The sequence below is a fragment of the Parasteatoda tepidariorum genome, chromosome 9 (assembly GCF_043381705.1).
Source record: "Parasteatoda tepidariorum isolate YZ-2023 chromosome 9, CAS_Ptep_4.0, whole genome shotgun sequence".
Taxonomy (NCBI): domain Eukaryota; kingdom Metazoa; phylum Arthropoda; class Arachnida; order Araneae; family Theridiidae; genus Parasteatoda; species Parasteatoda tepidariorum.
This window is the reverse complement of record NC_092212.1, coordinates 73,897,537-73,914,302: the sequence shown is the minus strand read 5'-3', so window position 1 is coordinate 73,914,302 and position 16,766 is coordinate 73,897,537. Positions and strand designations below refer to the sequence as shown.

Genomic DNA, 16,766 nt, shown 5'->3' with positions numbered 1-16,766 from the left:
TATATATATATAATACACATACATACATATATATATAAACACATGCATACAAACATCAACTGAGAAGCCCGAAATCAAGAATCTCTTGCAAAATGCAGCAGAGTTGTACATGACAGTGCAAAAGTCCTTCTCACCAAATCAAGCTCAGTGTAATCACATGTGGACCCGCAAGTATTTCATCAAACAAGTAAACGGATAGGCACTTTCATGCGTTACAGACCGACGGTAGGCCAAAATAGATTGTGGCTGAATGAACTGTGAAAATGTAGAAAGGAACAATGTGAAAATTATGCTTTTTTTCTCAATTCGTGCCAAAAATCGGCCTGGAGAAGAAAAAAATTTCATTTTTCAACAGGGAAAATTAAGCACTTTTTAAAAACATCCAATAAAAAAGTTATCTTTAAGGGCGTTAAAAAAAACGAATATCGAAAATAAGCACCTTTACAGACCTTTTAAAAATGCTAGGCACACTGTTTCATTTTTGATTTTCTAAAAATATCAAAGATTAGAATACATCACAAATGAAGGCATCAAGAAGACTGTTAGCACTTAAAGCTATAATGGCTGAGAACACATTTAAAGTATACAATCTAAATCGACATTATCGGTGTTAATAATAGCTTATTACTTATGATTCCTTTTACAAAAAAAACTTTAAGTAAAAATAATGCTAATCAAGCTGAAAGTTAATAAAAATTAATATCACTTGAAAACTCTTTAGCCTATTTTAAAGTTTTATAGATATTTGTTAATTATAATAAATTTTACTTTTCCAAGAGAACAATTAAGAAGAATAATTTTTAAAAAAAACCTAAAAATAAAAAATTTACAATAATATCTCTTTTATTTATAGTGGAATGTTGAAATGTAAATATGATATACATATGATAATGTAATGTTGTAGTGTAATGTAAATAAGTAAAATTATATGTTGAATGTTGTAATGTAATATTAGGTGTAACCAAAAAAGTTGTAATGTAAACACATTACAACATTTTCAGTTACACCTAATTTGAAAAACAGCTTTAAGGAAAAACATAATTAAAATTTAAATAAAACATGTGATGCATCACTTTAAATAACTTCCAGTGCCATTGAAGTATAGGCAATGTATTTAAGTATCTAGGTGTAGTGAAATTTAATTAATATTATGCACTTAATTAAAATATTCAGAAGTGAAATTGCTATACCTCTATAGACTGTTGTTGCCTTCGCCACTCTTCATTGTGGCCTAAAGGAGGCTGCATTTTTATTTGGTTTTGACCTTGTTGTGCTTCCCATTCTAAGCGCCTTAGACGAGCTCTTTCTAAATCTTCCTGCATTTTTAATTTTCGTTCACGATTTTCTGCTCGATCAAGCAAGTCCTAAAATAAAATTTTAAGAAATAAGCTATAAATGAGATTACAAAATTCAACAACCATTTCTGTGGAACAATGAATTAATAAAGAAGTTACGATTCACAAAAATAAAAACATTGACATATAAACTATTTTTTTTTAAAAGATCTATTCAAATCTATTTTCATTCCTAAATTTTTTATTACTTTTTTTTATTTGATTTATTTTTAAAATTCACACCTGTTGAAAATTATTCAATTTTTTATAGCAACAATCGAACTTATTATAAAAGAAAGCAATTTTATACAATTGACATTAAAAAGTATCAGAAACGTTGATTTCTTAGCATTTTCTTACTTATAATTCAACATTACAAAGCTCTATTAAATTATAAATGAATCTTTAAATTTTATGTTTATTTTTAAAAAAATATATAATATTAACAAATAAAATGGCCATAAAATTATTAAAAAAAAAAGGAAAAAAAACATTAAAAAGAATCAATCCTACATAACAATATTTTATATAATTAACATTAAAATTATCTGAAATTTTTAATTCCTTAACATCTTCTCACTTATAATTCAACGTAACAAAGCTCGATTATATAAAATTTTCTTTAACTTTTGAGTTTGTTTTTTTCTTTCAAAAATCGTAATATTGAAAGAAATTACCATAAAATTGTTATTACCAAAAAACATGCATTAAAAAAAATAATCCATCTTCTCTTATAAACTATTTAATGCTAAACATACAGTTTAAATTTGAAGTCATTCATCAAGATTTGCTCAAGTTAAAAGTATGGGCAGCTTGAAACATGCATTTCTGAGAAATACTCTTTTGAGTTTTCTAGATACACACAGTAGAGTTTGAGGGGCTGTGTAAGTACATACAAACTTCTACTAACAAGTCTAGAATGGCTTAACGTTTTAAAGAAAATTTTAGCATAAAAATTTTTTAATAACCTTTAAACACCTTTTTTTTTTTAACAACTCCATCATTTTTATGATAGCTCTCCTTTCCAGTTTGATCAATTAGGATTTACAAAATTTTTGAAGATCAAAATTAAGAGGAAACACCAAAAGGATAATTCATTGAGCAAAATTTCAGTTTGTATCTACCTCATCTTCGTCATCATCTTCATCTCCATGTAACTCTTCAGCACGCCTTTGGAATTCTTGCTCCAGCCTCAATGCACGCAAGCGATCTTCCTGCTGGGCTGTTATGTGAGGACGACTTTCCAGCTCTCTTATCTCTTCATCACGAGCACGTCTGGCTTCTTCTTGCCTTTGCTTGTGCAACTAAACATGAAATTATGCAATGAGTATGAGATAATCAATTGAATTTTAAACAATGCACCAAAAAGAATTACAGATTTAATTTACAAAGAACAGACTTAACAAGGTGTCATAATTCAGAAAATAGACTGTTTATAGGTTATATGGAATTCCTTCAAATATTAAGTTTAACTAATAAATGAAGCGGTAAGTAGATGAATAAATGTGAAATAATTTAAAAAGAAATTTTTAGATTTAATTTAATAAAAAAAAGTGTTCATTAATATTATTTAAATATAAAAAAAATAAAAAAAAATATTGTTTTTAGGTTATATGGAACCGTTTTAAATATGTAGCTTTATTTAATAAATGAAGAGATTAAGTAGATGAACTCCCTTTTTTTCCGAATGTTATACTCCACACTCTCTACCTTTCAGCTGTATAGGATAAAATTTGTTATTAGAACTAAAAAATGAAATATAACTTCATCCGATGTATGAAAAAAAGCGACTTAATTATTTTATCCGTACTAAATGCTCTGCCTAGTCTAGATTATAACTCAAAGAGGTATTTTTTTGAACTGAACAGATATGAAACAAATAAAGATTTTTTACCTTCACGAAATGGAATAAATTAATGTTAAAACTCTAAAAATTGAATGTTTATTATACTCTGCTTTTTAATAAAATTTTTTTAGAAGTTTAGTGAGAATTTTTCTTCCTTTATCATATCAATAAGGTTCCAGTCTCGCATTAGAAACAGGAGTAAAGAACTAAAATAAATACCAATTAAAAGCTTGTAAAACTTAGTTTGAAATTTGTTTCAAAAATGAAAAGAATATTTTCCGATAGACAACTGTTATTACAGTAGGGAGGGAACCGATTATCCGGAACGACCGGGACCATCTCTATTCCGGATAACTGATTTTTTCGGTTTTCCGAATCGCTACAAAAAGCCGNGTATTGTAATAAATTGAAATTTATTATAAGTTTTTTTTTTGTAATACTTTTAAAGATAGATTATTTGTCTGTAGATGGCACCACTACGGTAAAGTTTAAATTCAATCATAATGATATTTTCTTTAGAAATTTTGAATTAGTCTTTTAAAAAGGGATTTTTTTGGGTAAAATCTATGTAACTAAATTTATTAATATTTATTGAAGATGGTATTATAACTTGTATAGGGTATTAGTGGATTCATGACGGTTTTTCTCAGGGATCTTTTTTTTTGGTTCTGACGTCCGCCGGATGCGGGATGACTCTGGACGTGGTAAACAGGTCAGTCTAGATTCTTTCGCCTTGTTGAAGGGAGGATAAAAGAGAAGCGATGAATGTGGCTAAGAGCAGTAGTAGTAATCAGCAGTAAGCAGTTAACCAGAGCAGTATCCTGGGGATACGGAGTTTGTACCTCGGAGATGGTGGATCGTAACCTTAGGGAAAGCTAAACTGAAGTCTCTAGCCCGAAGGACTACCGAGATTAGCCGAAAGCCGATATCCTCGAGACGATGGGCCCAGTCCGAAGGAATCTATGCTGGACGTCCGGTGTTCCCCTTCTACATGCCTAAGACTATTGAAGTTAGAATAGCTGGAGAAATTTCGAGATCCTAGACGAGGAGTTTGTCCATGAGTTCATCTACCATTCCGGTGGGCGGTTCCAGAGAGCAATCAGTAAATTCTTTTGGGTACTTATAAAACTTTAAATTTTATTTCGCTAACATTTTAGAGGAATCATTTACCGTAAATTCTGAACTGTTATGTTGTGTTTTTTTTTGTGTAGGAGAACAATCAGTATTTAAGTGTGATTTATAGATATCATAAACCAAGTCTGTGTTTTTAGTAATGTTAAATGCAGTTTTTATTTTATAAATGTCCTTTTTGAACTGTAGTAATTGAAGGTTATGCTTGAGTGTTATAAGGTTGCATTTTTGTTTTAATTAATGTATAAATATTTATTCCCATGTTAGCATTTGGAAATGTGTGAAATTATGTTTTTTGAAGATTTAGAGGTGCAATAAAAATGAGTTTTAAATGTTAATTCATTAGATATTTGTCTACTAAATAACCTGGGTAACCGTTACTAAATTTAAATTTTGAGATCATAGCCAAAGGGGTAACGGTACCCTACCTTTCAGCTGTATAGGATAAAATTTGTTATAAGAACTAAAAAATTAAATATAACTTCATCCAATGTATGAAAGAAAGCGACTTAATTATTTTATGCATACTAAATGCTCTTCCTAGTCTAGATTATAACTCAAAGAGGTATTTTTTGAACTGAACAGATATGAAACAAATGAAGATTTTTTTCCCTCACGAAATGGAATAAATGAATGTTAAAACTCTAAAAATTGAATGCTTTTTATATACTCTGCTTTTTAATAAAAATTTTAAGAAGTTTAGTGAGAATTTTTCTTCCTTTATCATATCAATAAGTTTCCAGTCTCGCCTTAGAAACAGGAGTAAAAACTTTTTTTTTTTTTTTTTTTTTTTTTTTTTTGAGACTGNGCACTTGAACTCTCGTTCTTCACCTCGGAAGATGCCGGAAGTGTTGCTCATTTAGCGTTACCCAGTGGGCACCTGTGAACCTAAGTCACGGAGGCGAGCAACATTACCCACGCCGCACTGCCACAAACCCGTTCATAGGGCGGGCCACATTCACACATCACACACAACAGAGGACAACACAGAGAGAAACATCCATGCCCAGAGCGGGATTCGAACCCGCAGCCATTGGCTTCGCAGTCAGGCACGCTAACCGCTCGGCCACCTGGCCGGCAGGAGTAAAAACTAAAATAAATACCAATTAAAAGCTTATAAAACTTAGTTTGAAATTTATTTCAAAAATGAAAGGTATATTTTCCGATAGACAACTATGTTACTAATATAATAAAAAAATAATCATATACAGATTAAAGAAAATTTAAGGGCATCTACAAGTTGTAAAATGTAATGTGAATATCAAAAACAGTAGTAAATGCAGAAAACACACAAAACGAAGAAAATAACAAACAAAAAAATATTCTTTAAGTTCAAGTGACTTATTTCCACAGTGAAAAATAAATAAAGAAACAAAACACAAACACAGATTCGTATTTTATCATCATAGTCACTGTTAAAATTTATTACACATAGATATCAACTTTAAAATAGTCACATGCCATTAATGACAAACACTAACATACAATGTTACAAGATATTGTAGGATACAAGCACTAAATTCTCTTACGATTAAAAAAAATTTCTTGATCATTATTATTACATTAGCAGCCACAAAGGGATCAAGGAACAAACATGAACAAAACAAGGATAAACTTAACTCGGAGCCAAAAGAGTCGCAACTCAAAACAATCTTAACCCATTAAATGTCTATGCCAAACTCCTATTCCTTTATCCACACAACAATTATTTTTTTCTTTCAGAGAAATATTGCTCTGCAGGAAAATTGTTTTTCGAACTTTGCACAAGCAGATAGACACATAAAGGGTAAAAAGAGACATCAAACAAGCAAAACCTAATTCAAACACAATTAAGGTTCCACAAAGACAGAACAGAAAGCCAAATCACCATTTATGAAAAAATGAGTGCATACTCACAATATGAGTAGCAATATTAAAGGTACCAAATTTGCTGGAAATCTAAGGGTAGAAAAATGTGTTAGTATATTGAATATTAGTTTAAAGCAGCCATGCAATTAAGATAATAAATTGTTAGTGAACTAGCAACAGTAAAAAATTTTGAAACATCACTTACCTTTTCTTTTTCCTCTCGTTCCCAAGGGGAAGGACTTAAAAGATTTGACGCTTCTTTTTTATCATGCCCACTTACTGCTTGAGAAGCTTCGTAAGCAATCCTGGAATTTTGGCTACATAACAATTTTGAAAATTAGTAATCTGTTGCTGAAGTTAAGAGTTAAAAATTATTCATGATTCAAAGAATAGCAAGTAAAAAAAAAAATTTCAAATATGAAATGAATTGTAAATTATCCAAATAGAAAATTTTTAATGTACATATTCTAAGGTACCTCAATGTCTTCCTTCAAAAAGAATATTTTGAAGGAACAAAATTTTTGGTATAAAAAGTAAAAATTTTAAGTTTCTGTAAATGGAATTTTATAAATATCTAATATCTATTATAACTCAGCGGAAGAACATAATAAATGAGATTTTAACATATTTGAGAAAACCAGCTTTAGAATATTTAGAAACATTAACAGTAAATTTCACAAATAGTAATGTTCAATATTCTTTTTTTCAAAAACTAGGTATAATTCACCTTGCAGTTAGTCAGCCGATTCTGCACAAATTGCTCATATATATTTTATTTTTAATTTCTTAATATGCATTTCACACATTTCTCTATCTATCTCATATATATATATATATATATATATTTTCACAGCAATTAATCATTTATTTACTAAGCCCTTTGTTTAACACTAAAGTGATTGAACTTTTCAACTCTTTATGTACAGCAGGGATTTTAACAATTTGGCACATGCTGTGCTGCCTTTTCGCTTATTTATACATAAGTTTACCGAGAACACCTAAAACAAACCAACAAAGAAAGACAAAATATCAACAAAATTTATAAATGTAGAAAATAAAATCTACCTCATGTTTGGTGATGGTTTATGGGGAGACGATAGCCGTGGATCAGGTTGCGGTTGACGACTAGGTTTAGGTCCCATGCCATCTTCTGCTCTGGGAGGATATCCTGATGGACCATAGCGATAGCTGACAACAGGTGGTGGTTGATTTTGATGCAATGGTGCCCTTGGACCGTTCTGTGGCACCAGATGGTGAGCCGACGTATCATATACAGATGGGTTATCTGAAGGTGGCAAATACCCAGTGGGAGGTCTTTGAAACCTTTCAGGTTGGTTATTATAGAATTGGGGACGCGGTTTTGGAGCCGGAGCTGGTGGTCCAGATGGATACTGATTATGCATATGACCACCAACTGGAGGACCTGGGTGATAATTTGGTGGAGGTCTGTTCATAACATTCATTCCTCGAGGTGGTGGGAAGTTAACACCTCGCCCCATTTGAGGTGGTTGTTGCTGAATCATTTGCCTTTCTCTGTCTTCACGGCGACGAATTTCTTCTCGCATCTCTTCCATTTTTGCTTCTTGTCGTAACAAATCTCTTTGCCTGGGGTCCATATGCATCATGTTGTAATCCTGAGGATGCATTGGATGTGATCTGTTATGCATATCAGGATGAGAAACATTTTCAGGGAAGGATCTTGGATCATGGTCATGTGGTCGCATCATTTCAGGGTTACGCAGTTCCCTAATAAATAAATGCAAACAAAGATAACTAACATGAACATAAATAATTGAAGGTTATTGAATTTAAGTATAAATTGAACACCAAGCTTCATTAATCACTTATGAAAGCAATGTTCTGTTTAGTTAACTTTTCTATAAAGGCATGCTTGCCTCAGCATTTAAATCAGATATACTAATTTTCCAAATAGGATTTAAAACAACAATTATGGAAATTAATCTTCTTTAAAAAAGTGAATTGGCTACTTATTACTCTTAGAGTAAAAATCTGCAATGAAAAAAGCGACAAAACAATGTGCAGTTTCAGATTAATCTTTTAAAATTTTATACAGATATAAATTATATTTAATTACTATAGATTAATTTTAAATAATACCTAGAAAATAAAAATATATTTTTCAAATATTGCATGACATACTAACTTACCGTAGAATATATATATATATATATCCTGCACTAGGGTTTTAATATGTTTTATCCAACAGAAAATTTTGAAATTAAATGTTTAAAAACATAGTTTTTTAAAAATTTTCAAGATATAGTGTTATTTTACTATCCCTAACTTTAAATTATCTTTTCATTACAAAAATCAAATTAAAGCACTTCTTGGGTTTTAAACTATTTTACAATTAAAGATATGATATATATAATTTGAAAACTAATTTTAACATATTTCTATTAGAAATATCAAGGTCAAGGTAGTTTTTCTAATGCTTCCACACATGAATAACAAAACAAAGCACTATTTTAGTTTAACCTTTGAAAATTTCATTTTCTATGCATAAGAAAGTCCTAATATTGATAAAAATTAGAATGTTGGGTTCTCCGAACTTTCACAAAGAATGAGAGAAACTTTTACAAAATTTTTTAGTGATTTCAATCATAAGTATCAATGATTTGAACTAACATAAGAGTTATGCTAGTATAGTGAAGAATACAAATTAAAATATTAAATATTTAAAATAAAAAATAAAAACAACACATACCGTTGATCATGAACTGGTCTAGGAGGAATGTATCCTTGTTGACCATAATGAGGATCCATGGAATTGTGGGGAGCAGCTCTAGGTGATTTAGGTGGTCCCGAATTAGGATGAGGATAACCCATTGAATTTGCATATTGCTCTTGCTCCCTAGTAGAAACTAATGTAGAAAGTGGTCTTGAACGATCCATTGATGATTGCAAACCTTGTTGATCAGGTCTATTTAGAGAAGATTGTGAACCATGTAGAGACCTTGGTGGCTGCTGAGGATGTGCTTGAGAGGATGGCCTATTTAAGTGAAACATGAATATCAAAAAAATGTAAAGCTATTTTAAGACATTCAATTTTTAATCGCTTATGCATAGTCTTAAATATATCTTAAACCTTAAAAAGTTTTTTAACATTAAAGGATGTAAAGGAAGATGTTAAACAACATTTTGACTACAAGTTTCTGGTTTTTTCATGGAAAAAAAAAATATATATGCTATGTTCAGCTATAAAAATAAAACCTAAATTATATTCCGCAAGTTTTCAACTAAAACGGATTTTGTTTCATTAACTGCATCCTGGTGTTTCCATACATATAGAAGAATTTCTTAAATGCATTTATATATCACTTAACCTTATCTTCCACAAAACTTTTAAGTGATGATAGCACTTGGAGTAATTATACACATAAAAATATGACAATGAAGCAAATAAAATTAATTAAAGAATTTATATTGAAGTGTGTCCTAATTGAATTCTAAGCTTCCCACATTAATATGCTTATACATTTAAGATGCTACTATTAGTATTACGGATAAAAATAATAATTATCAAACTGGAACATTCAAAGATATATTCATAGTTATGTATAAAAAGGAAAAATTTATTAAATTCATTTTTCTTTTAAAAGCAAGTTTATAACTTTGCATGAACGGTCGTGAGATTACGAGCTTGGCTACCAAGCTATATCCTCCCCATCTGTAATCAACCTCCATCATAGCAGCATACTCTGCAGATCATTTTTAATTAATAGTTTTATAATTTTTATTTCATTTTTAAAAAGCAAACAAATTAAGAAGAATTGCTTAGACTCTTTTTTTAAAACACATCTAAACTTGTTTTTTTAATAAAAATTACAAAGCTAAGTTGAGAAAACACCACAAAAAACAAAAAGTACAGAATATTTTTTCTTTCTTTTACTGATTACAGACTTAACTTACTGCATTTTTATTTTTTAGCATCATTGTATAAAAATCAATTTAAATTTAAAAATCATTAAGTTTTTATGCATTAATTTAAAAAAAATTATGATTGTAACATCTTGCTATGTGTATGTTAAGCTGAATTTAACAATTATCTCTGTCTGACTGCATTGAGGCTGCTGAAAGATTTGGACTAATAAAAATAGTGCTGCAGGTTCACTCCACTAATTCTGCTACTGGGAATTCTGGGTGATCTAAGACAATTTAAATTACAGATAATTATTGAACTTTCCACAAACTCTCTCTCTTTTGCAGCAATAATTAACACATTTTCAATAAGCACTTTTATTATAAAGAGAAAATTTATAAATCAAAAAGTTAACTATTAACTAAAGGTTAACTTTAATCAAAAAGGTTATTATTTTAAAAAACTATTTAATCAAAAATTTTACTTTTTTAAAAAGAGAAGTATTGAATCAAAATGTTTAACTAAGCTAACTTTTAAAGTTTTAAAAAGGATAAAATAAATATGGTTTACAAAGTATTACAAACCAGTTTATCTTAAGTCTTAAACATTAAGAAAAATAGCCTTACCTCATGTGTATATTATGAGGATTTGGTGAATGATTCATCTGTGGTTGTGGTGGTTGCTGGTATAGGCTAATATTTTGATAATGTCTTTCTTCTTGGATTGCAGGTGGCGGTAACGATGACACTTGAGGGGGTGCATGCATTGGAGCTTGCGACTGTTGGATATTTGGGTGGGAAACAGCACGATTATTCGGACCACCAGGAAGTCCGGGATACGGAGGTGGGTTTTGATCATCTTGAGGATAATGCAGCCTTGGATCATTAGGCATGTCATGTCGCAAGTTATTTGCAGATTTTGAACGAGAGTGGTGGTCTGGGAATTCATTCACTTTTGGTATTGAAGCAGTTGAGGACGTTCGGCTGTATGCAGGATTGTAAACCTCCTGTGATCGGATGCTTCCATTCTGTTGAATACCTGGGGGGTCTGGTTCATGGTTGCCTAGGAGAAAAAAAATTGTGGTTTTAAAATTTTTGCTTCAGAGCACGTATTTAAAAAAATCAATAACTATTTTACATATTTTTTTTCTAATTAATATTTTTTAATCTGCTAACAATTTTAAATTTAATTTTTAGATTTTATGCTGAGAAACCAGCATACCCCCACTAAACTTTATTCTGAACTAGACTGAAAAATTTGCAATCAAATGAACTTTTCGCTTTTAAAAATGGTACATTGCAGCTGCTTGGAATAAGATCCAAATTATTCGTTCTCTTTATTTAGTTTCGTTCTCTTTCTCCTATTCCTCTCTCTTTATTTATTTCTTTATTTAGGTGGAATTCTTCTAGGTTCTTTGATAGTTGATGAATCTATGTTATGAATATATGAACTGAAATTTGATACTCTACTTCAGATTAATGAGAGAGAAAAAAAATAAAGCGCACTTTTCACTAATATTCATGTAATACTTCACACAGGGTGCATAGCCAGATTTTTCAATAAAAAATAAGTATCTTTTAAGTATTTTTTAAGCACTTTCCAAAAAAAAAATTTTATAATTAGGATCTGTGCAGTAATAAAAATTATTTTTTTCTATCGTTTGAAGTTCTTAATTTATGAACATAGAATGAATAAAATTCAAAAACATTTTCACAAACTTCACATAATCATGATAAAAGAACTAGTTTCTAATAAATATTGCAGAGATAAATATTGCAAAAACCCTGCATTTCTGTTATTTAGAATAACAATCAACATGGTAAAGAAAAAATCTCTTTTTAAAAGATAGAAAATTAAGCACTTTTTACAAACCCACAATAAAAAAAAGCACCTTTAAGGGCTTTTAAAAAAGTTAAATCAAATTTAAGCACATTTTAAAAATGCGACACATCCTGCTTACATACTAAAAAATAACATCAGAAAAAGTGAAGGTGTTTAGAATTTTGTTTTAAATTTAAAACCAGAAAAATACTCAGTATCTTGACAAATGGTATGAGTTTTCATTATCAAATGTCTACACAATAATTATAGAAATAATCATTATCTTCTAAGATCTTAATATTTTTTTTTTAAGAAATTGGCACTTTAATCCATTCCCACAATTAAATAATAAAATTATACTTTAATGCTAAGTAATATTCATTAACAGGGATTACATTGATAATGAAGTGACAGAATCCTTACTATTTAAAGAAGGAACACTTTTACTGCTCTGCATTCGAGGAGGTAACAGGTGGTTAGATCCTGGAGGTATTCTCCCATCATGACCATTTTCATTCATAACCCTCGATGGAATATCCCGCTCACTCATTCTGCGAGGTCCTGAAAGCAAGTAAATTTCATATTAACCATAACAAAGTAAATTTAATTCAACCGCTATTCAAACTAACTTTCAAAAAAGTTTCAAATATAAGTTTAAACTCCCATTATCTTTGATTCTTTCTTAACTTTTTAATATTACAGTGATTGTATATAAAAATTAGCAGATTTTAACATTGAAATTATATTTAAAAATTATATTTAATTTAATTATATATCTATATTTAAAAAAAATCCACAACACAACCAATAACCGAGAGAGTTTTATAAAAAGTTTTCATGCAAAAGAACAGATTCATAATCCTCTATTAGGACACAATTCTTTTTTTAAAATTTTTTTTAAAAAGTGAATTAATTCTAAGTTTAATTTTTTTGAACGAGATAAAAATTAATGGGTCAATTCATTTAATAGAATTCACCTTGTTATGCTAAAAAAATAATATTTTATAAGCATTCATTAAGATCTAAATTTAGATACCAATTTTTTTTATTATTTATCTAAATTCAAACTGATCATGTAACTGAATGGTTACTCTTCAAATTAGCCCCAATCCCACATTTACGGTAGCACAAATTATACAAATTTATTATTAAGAACATTTTAAAAACACCAATTACGTTTTAACGGATTTAAAACTTTAAAAATATGAAAACATGTGTCAAAAGAATATAAAAAATTCACAGCAAGGCTAAAATGTTTAAATTTTAACCAAAACTGTAGGTGGATAAAAATAATATGAAACAAACAATTGGGAAATGATAAAAATGAAAACTCACAAATATCATGCATAATATGCTAAAAAGGCAAACTAGATTAAAGTTGAACACAATACATTCTGGAAGGACATAAAACAATTGATAGAGAGACTAAAACATTGCTTACTACCAAAATCAAAGAGGATAAAATGAAATGCAACTAATAGTTGTGAATTGATAAAAATGAAACTTGACAAAGTCATGCAAAATGAGTTTAGAACACAAACTAAATAAAAATACATTTCAGAAAGGAAACAAATGAAAACTGAAAAAAATAAAACCAATAAAAACAAACCATAAGGACAAAAAAACATCATCAAAGGACTAAAAAGAGAAGAAAATTTTACATAACTGTACATACTATGACAAGTTTGAGGGCATGGTTCAAGACAATTTCCAAAGCTGTACAGAGTCTCAGTACTACTGCATTTAGATGAACGATGATATGGCAACAATGAAAAAATCTCTTTAGCCACCTTTTTATTAATATGTTTAAAATCTTCATGACTGTTACAAACATACATGTTTTTCGAATGATTGGTAAAACTATCATATGTGTAATTGCCATTCTTATCAATGTCTTTGTGGCAAAACTGTTGTGATGATAGATTTTCTAAAGACAGACAATTGGAAGTTGCTTTTGATTTGCATACAATACAAAAATAGTTAAGAGTTACATTTTCTTTAGGCATATGCTGTTGCCTTTTAAATATACATATAGGACAATCAGTTTCATAATCCTCAATTTGATATAATATGCTTCTAGACATTTTTGAAGGCACGTGTTCTCGATCCAAGTGAGATTGGCAATATGGACATGGACAATTATGGCAGAAATTGAGTAGAGAATCTTCACTTTTAGGTTTAAACAAAGATCGTTTATAAGGCCACACTGAAAATTTGGACGGTAAGCCTGGACGAAGCCTTGCATTCTTGAATGGATATTCTTTTAAGACTTGATTTCTTCGTTCTAAGGTGGGTAATAGTTCATTGTTTGTGGTAGATGTGTTTTTATTATAGTCAAAATAACAACTTCGTGTTATTTTAGGAGGAACAAGAAAGGTATTTAAATTTCCAGAGTTTTGGTTCTCACATCCACTTGGAGGGGCTCCGAATGCTCGTTCTCGTTGCATATGAGTGATGTCTAGCAATGAAAGGTTAGAAACATGACAGCAGATGATTAGGTTCAAAAAAGAGAAGTTACAGCATAAAATAACCAAATTTTGGTCAGGAATAAGAAAGTTAAAAATTTTTTTAAGGATTTTTCAATGTTTTTTTTTTTTTTAATTTCTGCAAAACTTTAGAAAATTGAAGAACAGAAGATACAGAAAATGATTAAAAAATTTAATATTTTTGCGAATAAAATAAAAAAGTTTTTGGAACTATGAAATACTTTTCTTTTTGAGAGTTTTGAAAAAAGAAAATGAAAATAAAACATCAAATGACAAAAAAGTAGAATAGAGAGTTTGGTAAATTTTAACATATTAGTGAAGTCGCCAGAATTCATGGTTAAAAGTGAAACACTTTTTTAAAAAAATTTAGAAACAAATATGAGTTTGCATACATAAATATACAAGTTGATCAAAATGATATCTCTTATTGGACATAATTATTTTTATTAAAAAAGTTAACATTTTGTAAGATGTGATGTTACTCATGAAATGTGAGTGCAATAAAAAATTTGAAACCTGATAGTAGAAAGTTAAATTTTTAAAACAAAAAAAAAAATAATGAAAAATTGCTGAGTCACAATTGTTTCAATTTGCTCAGAGTGTTTATTCTAACCACTTTTTTATAGCATTTATTTCAGTTAAATTAATTTTAATAAAATTTCTTAAAAAAGCATAGGAAAATGAGATTTTTTGTTTTATAAAGGAATTATTTATTAGCAGAATGTAAGAAATGCATAAAAATGCTAAATCAAAGTATTTAAATAAATTGTGAACTAAGGTCATCAAAACAATTTTGTGTTAATTTATAAATAAAAATATTATTTCAATGGAAACATTTCAAAATAATATTTTTTTATTAATTAAATTACATGATTTGTTATCGTTTGTATCAGCAATCTCAAGCCTTACATGCTTTCCAATTTATTTACTAGACATTAATGTTGTGCAATTGATTAAGAGCAATGAATAAATTGAAATTGAATCCAAAATTATTCAATCTGAACAACTAATACAAAACCAAAATGTTTTCTCTTCATCAAGAGCAGTAAAAAAATGGGTTTAAAACAGAACAAAGAATCTAACAATCAAAGTTTTGTTCAAGAAACTAGAAATATCCGCATCAAACTGGATATATGATGAGAAATTTTTACAATATAAATACCTCTTTGAATTGTAGGTGAAGGTTTAGTTAGCAAATCAGTCAGACCATTAAAAACTGCACCTTGTTTAGCAACTTCTAAGGTAACAACAGGACCAGTTCGTGTCATTAATTCAGCAGCCCTAAAACAGGACAAATAATGAGATATTTTTTTAAATAACAATTAAGGAAGGAATGGTTACAGGAAAATAAAACTAATTAAGTTTAATTTACTTTTCTTGGTTAACTCCCACCAAAGAATGCCCATCTACTTTCAATAATTGATCACCAGCTTGCAATCTGCCATCCTAAAATATAAAAACAAATTTGAGCTTTCTTTATAATTCAGATGCAATTTATTTAATTATCAGAATAAAAAAAGAAGATAATAATGTGGGGCTTGATACAGAGGACCATTGGTTTAAAACCAGTAAAATTTGACCTGGACCAACCAAAATGAGATTATTATCAGTTGTAGCCTTGACCAGCATTTAATGTAAAGGGATAGTATGCTGTTTTGGTTTCATGTTTTGGACTGTGTTTTTATCCCAAAATAGCAGATTTCTTCACAATTGTGACATTACAAATTCTCAGTATTGTAATATTAAGTTCACTCTATTGACTTTTTCAAAATAAATCTTACATAAATGTATAGGCAGACTAGTGAAAATGTGTATGGCATTAGTGTATCTTTCAGTTACTAGTTCTTTAGGCCAATGTCGAAAGTTTCTTAATTTCTTCTCCTGAAATACATATGAAAGTTCCTGATGATAAAAAATAAACTAAATCCGCGTGTTTTGAGAGGGCTAAAGAAAAAAGAAAAAATCAATACAAAATTTTTCAATATCAGAACATTTTTTGGAGCAGGAGGCACATACGAGACTACTTTAAAAAAGAAAGCATATTCTGCTTAAGTTAGGTTTAATAAGAGCAAATTTTATACTAAAAAAATAATAATAAAAACAATTTTGAATTTCAGAATAACTTTGTTTAGAACAAAAAATTTTATATTTTCCAGTACAATTTTATTAGAGGATCACTAAACAAAATTTAGTTTAAGATAAATAAAAAATTTATTATAGCATTGTTGAATTAAAAAAGTGGTTATGAAAGAGAAGGTAAAATGAATTAATATAGACATGGCCACCCCTGCGCATATTCTGATTTGTTTCGGGTTCTTAAAGATGAGGTCCTGCGAGACTCAAGTCTTTTTATGGACTTTTTGGAAGTGTTCGGATTCATGGGAGTCGTTTAGCGCTGCTAGACGATTCCGAGATTA

The 16,766-nt window shown here is 29.3% G+C and overlaps 1 protein-coding gene across 4 annotated transcripts in view; it reads right to left on the bottom strand.

Annotated features, from left to right (window-relative positions):
* The window catches only part of LOC107451438 (adherens junction formation factor afadin), an 89,311-nt gene that overhangs the window by 4,525 nt on the left and 68,020 nt on the right, over positions 1-16,766 (bottom strand). For 2 of the 4 annotated variants that reach the window (XM_043043822.2, XM_071185195.1), the window contains exons 20-29: positions 15,722-15,795; positions 15,512-15,630; positions 12,287-12,424; positions 10,669-11,104; positions 8,888-9,172; positions 7,225-7,905; positions 6,365-6,476; positions 6,208-6,249; positions 2,459-2,638; positions 1,191-1,364 (exon numbers count right to left, since the gene is read on the bottom strand). In XM_043043822.2, coding sequence (XP_042899756.1) covers positions 1,191-1,364; positions 2,459-2,638; positions 6,208-6,249; positions 6,365-6,476; positions 7,225-7,905; positions 8,888-9,172; positions 10,669-11,104; positions 12,287-12,424; positions 15,512-15,630; positions 15,722-15,795 — 2,241 coding nt within the window. The remainder of the gene's footprint in view (positions 1-1,190; positions 1,365-2,458; positions 2,639-6,207; positions 6,250-6,364; positions 6,477-7,224; positions 7,906-8,887; positions 9,173-10,668; positions 11,105-12,286; positions 12,425-15,511; positions 15,631-15,721; positions 15,796-16,766) is intronic. The other 2 variants (XM_043043823.2, XM_043043825.2) reach the window with 2 other exon arrangements.